The following is a 20713-nucleotide window of genomic DNA, read 5'->3' as shown; positions in this document are numbered from 1 at the left end:
GATGAAATACTGAGTATGTGGCCTAGAATGTTTGTGACTTTAAACCTGCCTCAAGACTGTGTCTCTATATCAGAGTCCTTTACTGTGTTGTCCAGAATGACATATCTAGGTCTCCAGTGATCTGAAACTCCTCCCTAGATAATAAGCACCCTACACGGTTAACATCACAGCCTAGTAGTTAATGGAATCTGTATACAATCCTTTAGAAAGCAAGATCCTCATCCTTAGCAAAGGCTCCTTTTGCAAAATATGAATGATGCACAGGTAAATGATTCTTTTTTGCTCATTTTATCATGTTTTCCTCTTCTCCTTTTCCTCTAGGAAATTTTCATCCAAAGATGGGGACAGGGAAAGATTCTTGGGGCATAGTAGTTTTAATAGTTCTTTAATAACCATAGTTAAAGACTTTTATCTGCTTTTAGTAAAGAATAACTCACACAACACTTCACTGAAATCAATAGTAAAATCAAGACCACAAAACTTTTTTCATTAACAATTACTTGCTAATTGAAATGAAAATAGCATCAAGGGAGCCTGTTGTAAATACAGTACTTATAAGGCAGAGAGAGCAATTAGGGGGAATGGACAAAAAGTATTGTTTATGTGTAGAACCTTCTTTCCTTATCAGGTTCAAGGCTTATAATCATATAATTCTAGTTTTGAAAAGGAACCTAGAGCTTATCTATATTTTAAAAAATGTTTTATTTATTTATTCATGAGAGACACACAGAGAGAGGTAGAGACAGAGGCAGAGGGAGAAGCAGGCTCCATGCAGGGAGCCTGATATGGGACTCGATCCCGGAACTTCAGGATCACGCCCTAAGCCAAAAGCAGATGCTCAACTGCTGAGCCACTCAAGCATCTGCCTAGAGTCATTTAAACTAATCAGTTTTCAATTGGAGGCACTGCTCCTCAGAGGATGAAATGTTGCCAAGATGGTAGGAGGGCCTGGTCTAATACCCAGGTATTTGCTCTTTCTACCATTCTTTGCTCTATATGTAAATACCTTTTACTCAAAGACAGAGAGGAGGGTCTGTTTCAACCCTGGCCTACTCACTGTTGCTTCTTACAGGGTGTAGTATTGTTTTGGCAGCTCAACCACTCTGACCTTCACTCTTGAGTAGATAGGAAAGGGGTGGCATATGGAAGGTGGAATAGAGTCAGGGAAGGAGGAGAAGCTGTGGCCCCCCTTTGCTAGCTTGCTTACTTGCTGGCAGGAAGTTACTCAGGACAGTGCCTGATAAACCCTTGGTGACTATTACTGCCACTGCCACAATTACTACATCTTTTTCATCTGCTCTTTGACAGAATATTCTGTGTTGAAAGAAAACCTTGTACTTTAATTTCCTTTTCTAGATAAGAATAATTGGAATATATGGAGACTTTATGTTGTACTTTTTGTCATATCAAGAACGGGAATTGGGATGCCTGGGTGGTTCAGCGGTTAAGCATCTGCCTTCGGCCTGGGGTGTGATCCTGGAGACCTGGGATCGAGTCCCACATCAGGCTCCCTGCATGGAGCCTGCTTCTCCTTCTCCCTATGTCTCTGCCTCCCTCTCTCTCTCTCTCTCTCTCTCTGTCTGTCTCTCATGAATAAATAAATAAAATCTTAAAAAAAAAAAAAAAGAACGGGAATATCTAAGTAAATGTATTGTTAAATTGTCTAAGGCTACATTACTCTTACTTTGCTGGGAGGATAGCTTTCTGTCATTCTTTCCATTTAAAATGTTAATCTGAAATGTAGCAGTGTTCTCACTGCCAGAGCAAAATAGGACAATACCTGCCCTGTATTTCAGAGAGTGAAATATACTTTCTTTGATCAGAGGATCTGATGAGTTGATTTTTTTGTGGCTGTGTGGTTATTGTTTTCATCACTTATGTTTGCATATCTTTTTTTTTTTTTTAACACTCCAGAGCATTTTCCTGTCTTTCTTTCTGCTATGGTTTCAATATAGTTCAATATACTAGTCCTAATTGTCTGGAGCTTTGCACAAGTAAATTATAGTAATCTTATGTATAATGTTTCATTAAACATTTAATACAATATATTATATGACTACTTCTCTACACCATGTTTTTTTTTTTTTTGTTTTGTTTTTGCCTTGGAAGAAAAATTTCTAGATGGCTGTTACCTAAGTCAATAAGTAGTATATACATTATTTAATTTTTAAAAGTATATAAAAAATGTACCAGAAAGTTACATTCTCTGAAATCTATAGCAGATGTTTTACAAGTTAGACACAGCTATCAAAATCCAAAGGCAAATTTTACTATGTCTGTTTTCTGAAAATGGCTTTGACCTGAGCAGAAACTTACTAAGATTCTGCTAACCCAACTGGGCCTTTGTTGTCACAGGATAAGATGATAGAAACTTCTAGCTAAAGAGATTCAACATCAAACAACATTTCCATAAAGACATTTATTTGTTTTAACCAGCTTATTTACATAAAACAGGCTGAGTTCTCAGGAAATGCAAACCCGAGTGTGTAACTAAGAGGGCTTATGCTTCGGCAGTCCTGTCCATTTCCTTTTTTATTGACCTGAATGAGTGTGTTCCAATACCACAAACACTGTGAAAATCTCCCAGCCACTGGGCTCAGATTTACTGTGTCTGAAGATAGTTTGTGTGAGAATAAGAAGGCAGATATGAACTATTAGTGGGTAACTGTGTGGTTGTACAGTGGGCAAAGCATACATGCACTGGTGCCTGCAGGGGCAAGATTGGTTCTCTTCTTAAAAGAATCAGTTTTAAAGTGCTGTGTTACATTGTGTCCTTTCTCTCCCTGAACAGACTCTGTAAATGTCATGTCATGAACTGTACTTCTAAAATATTATTTTTTTTCCCCTTCTTAGTCCATTGGAAATGCTAAGACAACCAGGAATGATAATAGCAGTCGTTTTGGGAAGTATATTGAAATTGGTTTTGATAAGAGATATCGAATCATTGGTGCCAATATGAGAACTTACCTTTTAGAGAAATCCAGAGTGGTGTTCCAGGTAAGCTGGGCGGGTACACATATATATTTGTGTTAGATTGCCATGTAATTCCAGAGCTCATGCTTGCTGGTATGTATTTTATTTGCAGATACTCTTGAGCATATTATGACAGTATTGCTACAGACTGCATTTGGAAAGAAATACGTAAACTGGTACCTGTCAGAGGCAGGGCAGTATCTATTAGACTAATAATCTATGGGAATGGGCACTGGTTTAGGTTTAATGGTTCTGACTTTTTCCTGCAGATTGTCGTAGAAAAAACTTAGTTAAAAAGAGGTGCTATTTGTTTTTTTGAGATTGTATTTATTTATTTATTTTAGAGAGTGTACATGAGTAGGGGGAGGGGCAGGAGAGAGAAAATGCCAAGCAGATTCAGTGCTGTGCACAGGCTGACATGAGTCTCCATCCCACAACCCTGAGATCATGATCTGAGCCAAAACCAAGAGTCGGACGTCTAACTGACTGTGCCACGTAGGCAACCTAAGAGGTGTTACTAGTTTAGTCTTAACTCTCGTATTTCCCAGTTGATAGGGAAGACATTGGGTCATGTGTTTCAGTGAGCTACAGTTTGAACTTAGTTACTTGTCTTCTTTTCTTCTTTCTCCTCTCTTACAATCTGATTATTATTTAGATAGAATAATGTAATGAAGATAAATAATCTCCTTTTCCAGACATAAGGTTCTGTTGAGCATCAAACCTGACCTTCAGGCCACACTGTTCTTTAGTCAACTAAATAAATACACTGCAGAATTCAAGGATATGATTGGTGGAGTATAAGGATTCAGTTTTGTATGAACAATATTATTACAGTTGCATTTTTAAAGTATGTATGTGGAAAAAGGACTGTCAGAAAATAATGTTATGAAAAAAAAGAAAATACTGTTATGTTAAAATTGTACATGATTTATTTTTTTTTTAAGATTTTATTTATTTATTCATGAGAGACAGAGAGAGAAGCAGAGACATAGGCAGAAGGAGAAGCAGGCTCTATTGTAGAAAGCCTGATATGGGACTTGATCCCAGGACCCCAGGATCACGCCCTGAACTGAAGGCAGACACTCAACTGCTGAGCCACCCAGGCGTCCCAACGTTTGTGGATCTCTTACAACCAACCACAGTAGATGATCTGATCTGACATATGGCAAAGATAGAATATTCTTTTTCATTTAAAGTGTTAGGAAGACCATGAACCTGAGTGGTACTCTGAGAAAATATTGAGTACAGGTTTATCCCCCTTTCCAGAAGTAGATTGGTCCTATGAAACCTTTTATAGGCTGAAATGGTATAAAGTGAGGAAAAACATTACCATTAATTTATATGAGAAAGTTTCTGAGCATCCTCAGACCCCAAAAATAACCTCCCTTAGGTTTTTCTTATACCTTAGGATACATCTTGCTAACAGATACCCGAAATAAGTCAAGATGAAGCACAGATGCTCACAGACACAGTTGAAAGCTATGGCAGCTTGATGCGAAGATGTGGTCTCATGGTTGCTGCTGGGGGTGTCCTGCCTCTGTAGTGGCTTTCCACAAAATAAACACTAAACACTATTTTTTGCTTTTCTTTAAAAAATACTCTCTGGATTTCTTTTGGTTAGCAAAACAGGTACTAATGTAAGCCTTTTGCTAGAATGACATGGTATAATGCAAACTTCAGAAAAGCAGGGGAGGGCAGCCAGGTGGCTCAGCTATTTAGCGCCGCCTTCAGCCTGGGGCATGATCCTGGAGACCTGGGATCGAGTCCCATGTCAGGCTCCCTGCTTGGAGCCTGCTTCTCCCTCTGCCTTTGTCTCTGCCCCCCACCCCTCTCTCTGTGTGTGTCTCTCATGAATAAATAAATAAAATTAAAAAAAAAAAAGCAGGGGATACTTGTATTTCAAAAACATGGTTTTAATTTTCCCCAAGGGTAATCATTTATGACAGTGGCATATATCAAGCTGTTCTTTACTTCAAAAGCATCATTATCAGATATTTTTTGTTGAATGTGACTAACAGGTACACATTCATATATATATATATTTGCACATAGCTAATAAATCATAAGATGATAAACCTGTATTAGAAAATTTGGGAAGGGACAACTTCTTGCATCAAGATAATTAAATATTTATTTTATGGAGGTGCCTGAGTGGCTCAGTTGGTTAAGTGTCTGACTCTTGATTTTGGCTTAGGTCATGATCTCAGGGTTTTGGGATCCAACTCCAAGTCAGGCTCTTGCTCAGTGGGGAGTCTGCTTGAGATTTTTCTTCCTCTGCCCCTCCCCCTGCTTTTTTTCCTCTCTCTTTCTCAAATAAATAAATCTTTAAAAAATTATTTTACGATTGAATTTTCGGAGTTTTAGGTTAAAATGCTGTAATTGAAAACTCTTCTTATTTCAAAGGCAGAAGAGGAGAGAAACTATCATATCTTCTATCAGCTTTGTGCTTCAGCAAAGTTACCTGAATTTAAAATGCTGCGATTAGGTATGAATATGGTATTAGATTTATCGTTCTGATACTGCTTTCTGTTAATTCCTGAGTTCATAAACCTATTAAAAAGGAGATTATTTCATGCTAAGATATTTATGAGTAAAATCATAAGAAGTCTGCAGTTGGCTTCATGATAACCTAGGGATGGGGACGGGGTGAATAGCTGCATACATGGAGCAAAATTGACCATGAGTTGAGTTTAAGATGACTGATGAGTACTCAGGCAGTCGAACTCCAGACTCAGTACACGTGACTGTGCTATCACTGCCTCTGCATTAGAGTGAACGTAAGGGTAGAAGCCAAGGCTTTTTCATAGACTGCAAATCTTTTATTTTCATTAATTGTAGGAAATGCAGATAACTTTCATTACACGAAGCAGGGTGGCAGTCCCGTGATTGAAGGAGTTGATGATACCAAGGAGATGGCACATACCAGGCAGGCGTGCACTTTGCTAGGTAACATAATTTTATTTTTGAGCTCTTATGAGCAGTAGGTCTCTGATTCAAGCAATCTTTGGAATGTTGGCTAAGCTTTGTATTACTTGGTGAGTGTTGGGAGATTGAATGTTCATTCTTTATAAAACACCTTTGGACAGCAAATGAACATGACGTTTTATTTTGGGGTGATGGGAACTATTCTAAATTCAGTTTGTAGTAATGGTTGTACAACTAATCACTGAATTGTACTTAAATCAGGTGAATTTTATGGTGTGCAAATCATCCTTCAGTAAAGCTGTTTAAAACAAATTGGGGGTCTTAGGGGAGGTAGAACTAATTTTTTTGTTTAAATTTTCACAAAATCTGACATCTAAGGCTGAATGAAATGGGTTCCTGAACAAGCTCACATTTTGTAGGATTTTGCTTTTTTTTTTTTTCACTTTTGTTTTTTGTTTGTTTATTTGTTTTGGTCTTTTGTCGTTGGGAAATATGGTTGAGCTGGTGTAGTGACAAAACATTGTATTACATGTATATTTTTCCACTGTTTTAAAAATGGCTCAGATGTCACTGTCTAGTTTCTGAGATTTAAAAAATATGGAGTCTACATACAAGTAAATCAGTCTTTAGAACTGCAGTGTACAACTTTTAGTGGTGAATTATTTATTTTAACAATCTCAAAATATAAATAACTAAAAGCATGTGATGGTATTTTGATAAGTACTATGAGTTGGGTTAATTTAATTTAAAAGCATTGCTATTTAGAGTATGGTCCAGGACCATAATGAAGCTTGCAAAAATTCAGAAACTTACGCTTTATCTCAGACCTACTGAATCAGAATCTGTATATTAACATGATCCACTGGTGATTCATTTGCACATTAAGTTTAAAAAATACTGCTATACTTCTAGGGCTAAATATATTTGTAAATAGAAAATTACAAATTTGAAAAGCCATAATTAGGAGATAGGAAAAACATTCATTATTAGATCAACTTTCAATTATCCTGTATATGATTACATATTTGGAAATAATTTTACTATTTTTACTTCCACATAATTATATCTAATATTCAGGAAATTCTTACCTTGTTGAAAAATGAAGCCAGATCTGATAAAACACCAAGGGCTGTACAGCTTTCTCATACTGCCTCGTCCTTTAGTTGCTGCTCCAGTACTGCATTTCAGTATTCCCTCATCAGGCTGGGTATAACACGAGCCCAAACTCTTCTAATCTTGCGATCTCTTTAATTTACACTTGGTCTGTAGTTAGAAGAAGTAATTAAAATAATCTGACTTAAAATAGCCTTATTGGGCGATAGCTTGCATTTGGAATAGAAAAGGTTATAATGTTAAGAAAATACTTAAATCCAGTGTATGTATGATAATTTGTTTAGCATTTATTATGTGTCCCATAGTGTGCTAAGTATATTGCATGACTACGTGCATTTTCTTATTAATGTTCATGGATGCCTTTGGAGACCGTCACTACTCTTCTCATACCTCAAAACTGAAACATAAAAAGGTGATGTTACCTAACCAGATGAAACATAAAAAGGTGATGTTACCTAACCAGATGTTACCTAAAAGATGGCAGGTCAGAAGCAAAGCCAGCCCTTGAGCCCAGTTCTTGCATCCCATGCTCCCAATCATGATGCTGCCTTGTTTTATGTGTTAATGTCAACAAAGATGAATGTTGTTAACTATGGCATGTACCATCTGCACATCTGGCAATATTCAAGAGTTAACAACAGGTTTAAAATTGTCTACTGTAATAGTTTGTAATCACTTGTTCATTTTTCTGTTGTTTCAGGAATTAGTGAGTCTTATCAGATGGGAATTTTCCGAATACTTGCTGGCATCCTTCACTTAGGCAATGTTGCATTTACATCTCGGGATTCAGATAGCTGCACAATACCTGTAAGTTAGAATGTGCTTAGTGTGATAGCTTGTATTTCAGTTTTGTTGATTCTTTAAGGAAGCAGTATATTTGAAGTTTCTCTACTAACATTATCAGATAAATTATCCCAAGTAGAATCTTGAACTGAAGGTAAAAAATATGGATGCTAATCCCTGGTGCACAGTGATTGTGTGTGTTAGGGGTAAGAGAGAAGAGAAAACTTGGATACATGTCTGGTCCATATGAACAGAGGTGGGAAGTATTCAATATGAAACTTGTATTGGGGCCATCTAGGGAGGAGGGTTCATTTGGCCCATGGCACAAGTACCAAATATTGAAAACTTTGTGTCTTCAGCTATGGAGTTTTCATATGGCTTAAAATTTATTGAAACAACTATTAGCAGTTGTAATTCTTTTTCCATCCTGCTTGCTCAAGATTGTGATAGGAAAGTCTTAAGATTTGTTTCAAAAAAAAAAAAAAAAAAAGACTTTCACTCTTTTCACTCTTCAGATATCCAAGTTGATATTTAGCAGATCTACATGTAGATTAATTTGTGACTGACTTAAATTTGTATAAATGAGATGTTAGTTTTGAAATGCACATTTCAGTCTCTGCCTGGATTCAATCCCTACTTTATTGTTTAATCTCACTGTATTTTTGGGTGAATTACTTAGCTTCTCTGAACCTCACTTTCCTTGTCTGTAAAATGAGACTATCTTTTCCAGCCGTTTTCGACTAGGTGCTCTGATTGATCTTCACACTGGATAAATTACACATATATATATATATATATAAATATATATATATTTTAAAATATTTATATATTTATTCATGAGAGACACAGAGAGAGAGGCAGAAACATGAGCAGAGGGAGAAGCAGGCTCCCCTGTGGGGAGCCCTATGTAGGACTTGATCCCAGAATTCCAGGATCAGGTCCTGAGCCGAAGGCAGATGCTCAGCTGCTGAGCCAGCCACCCAGGTGCCCCTACTTATATATATTTTAAAGATTCTGTTTTTTAGTGATCTCTATACCTAATGTGGAGCTTGAACTTATAACCCTGAGATCAAGAGTTGCATGTTCTGCTGACTGAGCCAGTCAGACACCCCATGATAAATTATATATTTTTAAAAAATTAATAAATATGCAAAATCTACTCAGAGGCCAGAAGCTAAGTAAAAATAGGAAGTAGAGCCCTGGAGTTAGGGCATTTACTGAACCTGGTGACCATGAGCTTTGGTTTTCTTAGCCAAGTAGAGTACAAAAGACAAAGCCTTGGGCTCATATAAACAGGAATCACTGCCTAAAGCTGAGACCCTAAATGGGAAATTAGTCATAAAATTGCCCACCACCTACTCCAAGAGTACAAAGAAAAGTTGATCTGGCTTGAGCAAGCCTTGTTGCTAACTGGAGGAGAAAATAGTTCCTAAAAATTTACAATAGTCAACCGACCCTCACACTTACTCCCAGACTGATTTTATAGTTCCTACTTGGTCCCAGAAAGCTAAATACAGAAAACTTAGCTTAAATGGGTCTGTCTCTATTCTCTCATGAATAAATAAATAAAATCTTTAAAAAAAAAAGAAAGAAATTGGGAGATTTTGTCACCAAGAGGTCCTCACTGAAGGAAATATTAAAGGAAGAAGCATAGAAGTCACATAGGCAGAAGGAGAATGACCCAAGATAGATCTAAAAGGAGAGAATGAATGGTGGATTCATAAACTAGGAAAGCACGTGCCAAAATAGATCAAATATCATTAATTAAAACAATAATAGTAATAATAATGAATGGTGTATTGGGCTGGAAAAGACAGAACTCCCCACAAATACTTAGTAGTTAAAAAGGGAAAGATAGTCATCTTTATCATTGGAGAAACTTGGCAGGCATTCCCTTCTGTATTTGACATTCTGTGTCTCTAATTGACGCAACCAGTAGTGAGACCAATCAGCATCATAGAACTTCTTTTTTTATTGTTGTTTTTGTTGTTTGCTTTTAAAAAGCCTTTAAATATATTTATTTCTCTGGTTTGTAGTTTATAGTGAACATGTTTTAAGCCACTCTGGAAAACTGTGTGGAGGTTCCTCAAAGAGTTAAAAATAGACCTGCCCTACGACCCAGCAATTGCACTGCTGGGGATTTACCCCAAAGATACAGATGCAATGAAATGCCAGGACACCTGCACCCCAATGTTTATAGCAGCAATGTCCTCAATAGCCAAACTGTGGAAGGAGCCTCGGTGTCCATCGAATGATGAATGGATAAAGAAGATGTGGTTTATGTATACAATGGAATATTACTCAGCCATTAGAAATGACAAATACCCACCATTTGCTTCAACGTGTATGGAACTGGAGGGTATTATGCTGAGTGAAATAAGTCAATCGGAGAGGGACAAACATTATATGGTCTCATTCATTTGGGGAATATAAATAATAGTGAAAGGGAATAGAAGGGAAGGGAGAAGAAATGGGTAGGAAATATCAGAAAGGGAGACAGAACATGAATGAAGACTCCTAACTCTGGGAAATGAACTAGGGATGGTGGAAGGGGAGGAGGGCGGGGGGTAGGGGTGAATGGATGACGGGCACTGAGGGGGGCACTTGACGGGATGAGCACTGGGTGTTATTCTGTATGTTGGCAAATTGAACACCAATAAAAAATAAATTTATTATTAAAAAAAATTTAAAAAAGAACATGTTTTAAGTTTTTTATTTTAACTCCAGTATAGTTACCATACAGTGTTAGATTAGTTTCAGGTGCATAGTGTAGCGATCCAGCACTTCCATACAATGCCTAGTGCTCATCACAGCAAGTGCATTCCTTAATCCCCATCACCTATTTCACCCACCTCTCCTCTGATAACATCAGTTTGTTCTCAGTAGTTAAGAGTCTGTTTCTTAGGCTTTTTAAGTAGTTTGGCTATTGTAAATAATACTGCAATAAATATAGGGGTGCATGTATCCTTTCGAATTAGTGTTTTTCCACTTTTGGGGTAAATAGTAATGTGCTTACTGGATCATAGAGTAGTTCTTTTTTTAACTTTTTGAGGGACCTCCATCCTGTTTTCCAGAGTGGCTGCATTCCCACTGGCAGTGTACAAGGGTTCTTTTTTCTCCATATCCTTGCCAGCACTTTTTGTTTCTTACGATTTTAATTTTAGCTATTCTGACAGGTATGCAGTGATATCTCATTATAGTTTTAGTTAGCATTTCCCTAATGGTGAGTGGTGTTGAACATCTTTTCATGTGTCTGTTGGCCATCAGGATGTCGTCTTTGGAGAAATGACTGTTCAACATTATATAACTTCTAATATGTTGTACTGAGATCACAACATCACTTTTCTGGTATTCCTGCCAAGAAGGCATGATCCAGATCTAATCATGAGATATCATCATGCAGACCCACACTGAGGGACATACTATTCAAAAATATCAAGGTCACACACACACACAAAAGACAACAACTAAAAAAGAGCAAAGACCTCTTGAGATTAAAGGAGGCTAATGAAACTGGCAACTCAATGGAGTATATGAACTCAGACTGGATCCTGGACTATAAAAATCTCTCCCTCACCTCTGTGCAGAAATTGATTAGCTCAATCAAAAAAATTGAATTAAATCTGTAAGTTAGGTAATAGAGCTGTATCATTGCTAATTTTCTAATTTTCTTCATGATATTATAGTTATATAAGATAATGTCTGGTTTTTAGGAGATACACACTAAAATATTTAGGACTAAAATGGCATCATGCTTGGAACCTTCAAAGGTTTTTTTTTTTTTTTTTTCCCACTCTACTCTCAAAGGTTCTAAAAATTAATGTGTATGTGCACATATGTGAAAGAGAATGATACAAGCAAGTGTTGTAAAATGTTAATATTTAGGGAATTTGGGTGAAGGGACTTCTTTGTACTGCTCTTGTAACTTTTCTGTTAGTCTAAAACTAGCTCAGAAGAAAAAGTTAAAAAAATAAAGTAAATCATCAGCCCCTGCTCCTCCTAAAATCATAGAAGTAGATTACTAGATAACAACTGGATAACTGGTTTAGGAATGCAGCTCTATGCTTTTGAAATAAGCATTCCTAAAACATAAAGGTATAGAAAGTTTTAAAATAAAAAGTTTAGAAAAGATATACCATAATCGCTACAATAAAACCTAGCAGACCCTGTATTGATGTTGAACAAAATAAAGTTTGGGGCCAAAAGCAGCAGTAGAGATAAATAGAGTAGTATATAATGATAGAGATTATATTCACCAGGAAGATGTAATGGTTCTAAACTTTAATGTACTTAATGGCATAGACTTAAAATATATAAAGCAAAAACCAACAGATACTACAAGAAAAAATTGATCTATCATAGTGGGAGATTATTGACTTCTCTCAGATAAAAAGGGATAGAAGTAAAGTTACAGAAAATTTGAACAAAAAAGTTTACAGCCGTGATATAATAGTAAAGTAATGCCATTGACATAGAGTATGTTAATTTTATTTTATTATTTATTCCTGAGAGACACAGAGAGAGAGGCAGAGACATAGGCAAAAGGAGAAAGAAGCAGGCTTCCTGCGGGGATCCCAAATTGGAACTCGATCCCAGGACCCTAGAATCATAACCTGAGCCAAAGGCAGACAGACGCTCAATCACTGAGCCACCCTGGTTCCCCAAATAGAATATGTTTAGAGAGTACTGATCCACTTCTAAATGATGTCAAATCATTCATATTTACATGAATGAAATTAGCTGCTTATTTAAGAGAGTTGTGACATGCTGTTGGTAATGTGCTGATTTATATCTGAAGTGATCATTTGGGAAGAGGTAAGATGAAGGAAGAACTTCCTCAGTGGAAAGGGTCAGGAGGTGAGGGTGTCAGGGCACCCAGGTTCTAATGACAACACTGACATAAATTGGTCATGTGATGTTTCAAATCCAAGCTCTCCTCTTGGGTTTCAGTCAGAGATAGCAATGTTCATCCTGCCTGTTCCCCAGGAATGTCATCAGATTCAATTGAAACATGTGAATGAAGATATTAAAAAATATAATGCACTCATGTGGATTAAATTAAACCAGTATTTGTTGAATGTCTACTCAATGCAAGGCCTATGGAAGACATTATAGGGAATAGAGATATGTAAGTCATTAAAGGTATTCTTTTTTTTTTTTTTTTTTTTTACAGATTTTATTTATTTATTTGAGGAAGAGGGTGCAAGCAGGGAAGGGTAGAGGGGGAGGGAGAAAGAATCTGAAGCAGACTCTGCACTGAGCAGGAGCCCAACATGGAGCTTTATCCCATGACTGTGAGATTATGACCTGAGCTGAAACCAAGAATCAGCTGCTTAACCAACTGAACCACCCAGGCACCCCCATTAAAGAGATTCTAATCTAAGAAGTCATGCAAATAGCTATCAAGTTATCTCTTTCAAACTCTTCAGTGGCTTCCCTTTGCTCTCAGGATGAAGACCAGCCATGGTATATACCCTGCCTGTCTCTGTGGCTTCATCTCAGATATTTTCTCCCTCACTCAGCTTTAGTCTCTCATACTACTAGTTTCACTCCCACCACAGGACTTGTATACCAGTTGTTCCCTCAGCCTGAAGATCCTTTCTTCCCCTTTCACTGAGTTAATACCTTCCTATCCTTCAGATCTCAGCTCTGTTTCTCAAGGCAACTGGCCTCTGCCTCCTGAATAGGGCACACTCCTTTCACATGGAATCGGAGTATAGCTCCTTTTTTCTTTGCAGTAATTTTACAGGTTAGGGAACAGTCATTTGATTAATATCCATTTCCTCTAGTTACTATAAGTTGTAGGCAGATAGGGGCCATGTCTGGTTTTATTTACTGGCATATCATAGGCATTCAGTAAATACTTGTTGACAAGCTGACAGATACTCTGATCAACTGAAGGAGCCTAAAGACAGATTAAAAACAAATACAGTGAAGAGACAAAGGAAGATGTAGCTTGTGAAATGAGCCCTAGAAGAGATTATAAAATGCTGCCTGGATGTTAGTCTAATGGACAGTTATGATTATGATCACCGACCACTTCACATGAGCACTGTGTTAGTTATAACAAAGAAATTTCTGGATTTTGTTACCTCTTTGTTAGTATTTTTTAGTAAATTTAGTAAATATTTGATTGATTTGGCCAAAAGAAATAACCCACTCTCTTTTTGTCAGCCCAAGCATGAACCCCTCAGCATCTTCTCTGATCTTATGGGCGTGGACTATGAGGAGATGTGTCACTGGCTCTGCCATCGGAAACTGGCTACCGCCACAGAGACATATATCAAACCAATCTCTAAGCTGCAGGCCACGAATGCCCGTGATGCTTTAGCCAAGCACATTTATGCCAAGCTCTTTAACTGGATTGTAGATCATGTCAATCAGGCCCTCCATTCAGCTGTCAAACAGCACTCTTTTATCGGAGTGCTAGACATATACGGGTAAGTGTATTTGGCTTAGTGGTCTGCCATAGAGCATTTCTTTCTAGAGATTATCTAATAACTCTAAATGTGTATTAGATTCTTTCTCCTACTGGTAAAGAGAAAAGAAAACTAGGAGAGCATTTCTAAAAACCTTATTTTGTTTGCTAGTTGCCTTTTCTGGGTGCCCACTTGAACTGTTAATACCTTTCATATACATTTGTGTGTGTGTGTTTTAAGACTTTATTTATTCATGAGACATACAGAGAGAGAGAAAGAGATACAGGCAGAGGGAGAAAGAGGCTCCATGCAGGAAGCCTAACGCAGGACTCGATCCCGGGACTCCAGGATCACGCCCTGGGCCGAAGGTGGCACTAAACCGTTGAGCCACCCGGGCTGCCCCTACATTTGTTTTTTGATGTCTAATTTTTTATTGTTTAGTGTTTTTTTTTTTTTTTTTAAGATTTTATTTATCCATTCATGAGAGACACAGAGAGAGGGGCAGAGACACAGGCAGAGGGAGAAGCAGGCTCCTTTTGAATACAGGGAGCCCAATGCGGGACTCACCCTGGGCCTCCAAGATCACGCCCTGGGCCGAAGGTGGCGCTAAACCGCTGAGCCACCTGAGCTGCCCTGTTGTTTAGTTTTTCAAAAGAACCTGTTTGATCTCTGTTCTCTGTTCCCTGTTATGTGAATGTAGACACTGTGAATCTGTAAATTGACCAGATCAATAGCTTTATCATAATTCGATTGTTCCCCACTTGGAGATGAATTGGCTCTCAAAAACTCATACTGTTGAACACATCTTTAAAGAGCTTTAAAAAAAACCTTTCTGCTATGTGCTTGATGCCTATCTGCTGGATACAGATTCCATGTAACTGACTTATAAACCTTTACCTTCACTGATGTGGAGAGTTTCACAATGTTGGGAAATTTCTTCTCTCTCTCTCTCTCTTTCTTTCTCTTTTTCTAATAGGCACATTTTGAATATTTAAAAAAGCTATTTCTTTTTCTCCTCTTCACATACTGTTTTTGGTTTTACAGATTTGAAACATTTGAGATAAATAGTTTTGAACAGTTTTGTATAAATTATGCAAATGAAAAACTACAGCAACAATTCAATATGGTAAGACTTTTCTTTCTTAACTAATATTCTACTGTAAATTATTCTTTTGAATTCCTACACTGTGTTTAAAGTCTGGTTTCTGAAATGAGGTTGTAAATTGCAATAATTGTCTAGGCTTTAGAACAACTGAGCTGTTGAGGAACTTACAATTAATAAATTAATGCAATATTAAAGAAATGATTATGACCCAGAAAAGATTCAAGATGATTTTCAGATTACAGTCTGAAAATAGTAAAAACTCAGTTGAAGTAAGTTGAGTGATGGAAGCAGGAAGTGTGATGGGTAGTAACATAGGCAGTATGAAGTTTTGAGCTTAGGATATCCTTCAGTGTATTGTCCCTGTGGAGTTAAGACTGTCTTAACTCACTTGCTGTATTAGCAAGATGCCAGCATGAAAAATCAGAACACACACTCTTTTCTGCATATTTTATTTACATATTCTTTTACAGATTCTCTTTTCAATAGACTGAGACATTCACCATGACAATGGCAATGGGCATATTTTGAGAATGGCTCTTGTGAAGTAATAATATATCTTCAAGTGTTATCGTGGTATTGGGGGGTTTCAAGATATTTAAAAATGAGAGGCAGTAGATTACAATAGTGAGGAACACAGACCTTCAAAAGTAAACTGCTTAGATTGGAATCCCATTCTGCATTGAATATTCAGGGGACCTTGGACAGGTTAATTGGCTTTCCTGGGCTTTAGTCTCTTCATCTGTATAATGGGGGTAATGATTGTACCTACTGCATATGGTTGTATATAGTAAATGAGTTAGAGTATGTAAAGTGCCAGGCACAGTTCTAAGTGCAAGATTTGGGATGGTTGTTAGTACTGATGGAAGAGGATATTAAAAATAAGTCACCCAAAAAACAAAACAAAAAAGTCACCCATAGGAATTGAAGATGGAAGAGAAGAGAGCTAGCTGAAGGATAGGAAAAGAGCCCTTAGTATCCTCATCTTAATAAGAGAGAGGTCAGGTGGCATGGTTAATGATAAAGAAAAAGAAGTTTAAAGGTATAGTTTTAAGTTACAAAATTAGTAAAAATCAAAAGAAGAACCAAAAGTAATAATATTGGGAGGAAAGCAGAAGGGCAGTGGAGAGGTGGTATATATGAATTTAGCCTCGTCTGTCTCATCAAGAAATCAATAGATGATGTTTCCAATGGACAAATTTAAAAAACGGGAAGTACACATATTCTTTAGAGGTAAGTATCAGTAAGAAATAATTAAGGAAGTTAAAAATGGTTTCCTCCAGAGAGTGAGACTGGATTGAGGGATGGGACAAGGAATTGTTGCTTGTCATCATCAAACATTTGATTGATTGATTTAAAAAAAAATACTGCATATACTCTGATGAAAATTTGAACCATCTGTATTTAGCAAGTTAAGTTACTTAACACAGTGAAATAATGCAGAGGTGATCTTCAAACCTTAGCCTTATGACTATTTCCATAAAAATGTGATTGTTCTATTTTTCATCTTTGCATAAGAAACATAAATAGAATCTTGTCTTACATTTAGATCTTTCATCCATTTTGAGTTTATCTTTGTGTATGGTGTAAGAGAGTGGTGTAGTTTCATGCTTCTGCATGTGGATGTCCAATTTTCCCAGCACCATTTATTGAAGAGACTGTCTTTTTTTCCGGTGGATAGTCTTTCCTGCTTTGTCGAATATTAGTTGACCATAAAGTTGAGGGTCCACTTCTGGATTCTCTATTCTGTTCCATTGATCTATGTGTCTGTTTTTGTGCCAGTACCACACTGTCTTGATGACCACAGCTTTGTAGTACAACCTGAAATCTGGCATTGTGATGCCCCCAGATATGGTTTTCTTTTTTAAAATTCCCCTGGCTGGGGATCCCAGGGTGGCTCAGTGGTTTGGCGCCTGCCTTTGGCCCAGGGCGCCATCCTAGAGTCCCAGGATCGAGTCCTGCATCGGGCTCCTGGCATGGAGCCTGCTTCTCCCTCTGCCTGTGTCTCTGCCTCTCTCTCTCTGTGTCTCATAAATAAATAAATAAATCTTTAAAAAAATAAAATAAAATTCCCCTGGCTATTCAGGGTCTTTTCTGATTCCACACTAATCTTAAAATAATTTGTTCCAACTGTCTGAAGAAAGTCTATGGTATTTTGATAGAGATTGCATTAAATGTGTAAATTGCCCTGGGTGGAAGGAGCCTCGGTGTCCATCGAAAGATGAATGGATAAAGAAGATGTGGTCTATGTATACAATGGAATATTACTCAGCCATTAGAAACAACAAATACCCACCATTTGCTTCGATGTGGATGGAACTGGAGGGTATTATGCTGAGTGAAATAAGTTAATCGGAGAAGGACAAACATTATATGGTCTCATTCATTTGGGGAATATAAAAAATAGTGAAAGGGAATAAAGGGGAAAGGAGAAAGAATAAGTGGGAAATATCAGGGAGGGAGACAGAACATGAGAGACTCCTAACTCTGGGAAAGGAACTAGGGGTGGTGGAAGGGGAGGTGGGCGGGGGGTGGGGGTGACTGGGTGATGGGCACTGAGGGGGGCACTTGATGGGATGAGCACTGGGTGTTATTCTATATGTTGGCAAATTGAACACCAATAAAAAATAAATTTATAATAAAAAAATAAATTTAAAAAATTTAAAAAAGAAACATAAAAACCTATCAGAGATTAAATTAAGCATTATCTTTTCTCAAGGTTTTACTGAGTTTCTTAATACTTTAATCAGAGCCACAACCTGAGCTCTTTCCAAGTACATTTTGGCACAACATGACTATCAATATAAGGAACCAACACTGGCCTCATTAGGGACTTGCTAATTTGTCTATTTTATAAGGACCCCATGTTTCTGCATGTGTGTTTCTGATTCTCTTGTTTCTCTTTCCCTCTCTTTCCATCTGTTTCTCCTCTCTGTCTCTGTCTCAGTCTCTGTCTCTCTACACACACACACACACACACACACACACACACACTATACTGCATCTTATCTTTTCTCTGCACAGTGTTTGTTCCCTCTTACTGTCATATGGCTTATGTATATATTTTCTCAAGGTTTCAACTTTCTCACTCACTTCAAGCTTCCTACGAACCCAGCAGTGGTTAGCTTACTCCTCTCATCCCCTTAATTTTCTTTGAAATCCCCATTCATCTTGACTTCTTTTGGCTTCAGCTTGCACTATTAATTGCCCATTTCCAAATTCTTCCACCTGAGAAAGAGAATCATAACTTTGTTCACTTTTCTCTCAGAGATCTCTAGCAGTTGACCAGCTGTGACTAGGAACATGGGGTATTATAGTAAAGAGCTTGGCTGCTCTGGGCCAGTCCCTTGGCAGGGATTATGGGTGGGGCAGTGGGCATGATCAAAATGGTTATTGGCATGTTTAGTGCTTGGAGGCATTATAGATTGACCAAGGATCTCTAGCCATGTTGAACCTTGTGCCCACATTGTCTTTTTGACAATTAAGTATCCAGAATTTTTGAGGCCTCATGGACTTTCCCCACCTAGGCATAGAAATGTGTGTAAGAATCAAGCCCATACAAAATCTGGACCAGTGTTTCTGTTGTCAGTGACGGCATATAAATTATTGAATTAAAAAAAGACAAGGCTCATTGTTTTGTAAAATATTGGTGCCATCAGGCAAGGCATCCTGCTGACACATGGTGCCCTATCTGCCTTCTCATTCATCAAGAGAGCAGAATAAATTTGCTTTCTGGTTAGCATGATATAAATATTCATGTGGGTGACCCTTTTGTTTGTTTGTTTTTAATTATTAAAGCTTATTGCAGCTGGTAAATGCTGCAAATGAGCCAAGAGGGGCATTATAATAAGTACAGAATAAAGTGAGAAAGTTCCAGGTGCACAAGGAGAATATGTATCAGAAATCTTGGTGACACCTAAGTTTCATGGGGCTTGGGGTCCTAGAAAATATGAGTTGTCTGGTCATAGAGAGAGCTGTTCTTTCCAGAAAAAGCATCAAAATGTGTGAGAGAACAAGGACACACAAGAGACAAAGGAAAACAGAAATCCCCAAGAACAATGAGTAGAGGTCATTAACATCTTGTGGAGACAAGAAGTTGTGGGTTGCTGCATTGGCTGGGCAGCCTGAAGCAAGAACTCTATCAGTGGTTGGATTGCCCTTCTGCCTAGAGTAACTTGAAATCCATTCATCTGCAGAGCTGATTTCATACAGTCTTTCCTCTGGGAAGCTTTCCCTCACCACCATATATCTAAACTTCATGAGGACTCTTGCTCTCATAGCTTGCATTATTTTCCTCTGTAACATTACTACAGTTTGTGATTATTTTATTTCTGTCTGTTTTTCCCATTAGTCTCCAAACTCATGCGGGCAGAACCCATGTCTAGTTTGTTAATTGTATGCAGTGACTGGCACATAGTAGACAGGTGATATGTATTTTTGCGTAAATGAGTGAATGGAGATTAGAAGCAATGGTGAGGATGGTGGTAGAAGCATTTAGCAGAAAGAGAAGTGAATTGGTATTTCTTGCAGCTACTTGTAGCATTGGATGAAGAATCCAGAAAATTGAGCCAAAGATTCCCTGACTATGGAAGATAATGGAAGCAGACATAAAACGCTGTTATCTAATTCTGAGGCACGTGAACTTCCAACATCACTGTCCCTTAAGAGAATTATTTTTGCTATGCTGTAAGCATCACCCAGTTTGGTTCAGTGGTCCAGGGTGCATCTGCTCTGCATAGTTGTTCAAGGCCAGCTAAGGCATCGTTAGCAGCACTGTGCAATAATCTGAGGCCAAAAAGTATATAGTGCAATGTTAGATGTATACATAAAAAAATATAAAATACTGCTACATTTGTCAGTTGTCTAACGCATGCATCTATGTACTTAGATTTACTAAGTAAATCTTGTTTACCAACAATCCTGTATAGCTGAGGTTTTACTATCTGTGGTTTTTATTTGCTTCTTATATTATTCTCCATGTGTAAATCATGTGTCTCCCACAAGATTATGGTTGCTGAATGCCATGGACTATCTCAAATTATGTTCATATCCTCTTAGAAAATCTAAGTTGTTTTCTATAAATGTTGTTTCTTGACTAACATTACTTGTACTGTTCAATAATGCCAGCTCTTTTTTGTCTTTTTCATTTCAGCATGTCTTCAAATTAGAACAAGAAGAATATATGAAAGAACAAATTCCATGGACACTCATAGATTTTTATGATAATCAGCCTTGCATTAATCTTATAGAATCTAAACTGGGCATTTTAGATTTGCTGGATGAAGAATGCAAGGTAAATATGATTTGCAGATGTACCTAGTCTATCAAAAGAGCTATGTCAAGGTCAGAAGGTTAGTGGATTCAAGTAGAGGTTCGTTAGTATACCATGAAGTGCCAT

General features: G+C 37.5%; 1 protein-coding gene across 7 annotated transcripts in view; it reads left to right on the top strand.

The window, feature by feature from the left end:
- The window catches only part of MYO5A (myosin VA), a 189822-nt gene that overhangs the window by 89496 nt on the left and 79613 nt on the right, over nucleotides 1–20713 (top strand). For all 7 annotated transcript variants that reach the window (XM_038580448.1, XM_038580444.1, XM_038580443.1 and 4 more), the window contains exons 6-12: nucleotides 2854–2997; nucleotides 5377–5458; nucleotides 5812–5919; nucleotides 7712–7818; nucleotides 13969–14234; nucleotides 15258–15339; nucleotides 20468–20608. In XM_038580448.1, coding sequence (XP_038436376.1) covers nucleotides 2854–2997; nucleotides 5377–5458; nucleotides 5812–5919; nucleotides 7712–7818; nucleotides 13969–14234; nucleotides 15258–15339; nucleotides 20468–20608 — 930 coding nt within the window. The remainder of the gene's footprint in view (nucleotides 1–2853; nucleotides 2998–5376; nucleotides 5459–5811; nucleotides 5920–7711; nucleotides 7819–13968; nucleotides 14235–15257; nucleotides 15340–20467; nucleotides 20609–20713) is intronic.

Source organism: Canis lupus, chromosome 30 (genome assembly GCF_011100685.1).
Source record: "Canis lupus familiaris isolate Mischka breed German Shepherd chromosome 30, alternate assembly UU_Cfam_GSD_1.0, whole genome shotgun sequence".
Classification (NCBI taxonomy): domain Eukaryota; kingdom Metazoa; phylum Chordata; class Mammalia; order Carnivora; family Canidae; genus Canis; species Canis lupus.
Note: the sequence above shows the minus strand (reverse complement) of the source record. Positions and strands in the feature narration are given on the sequence as shown.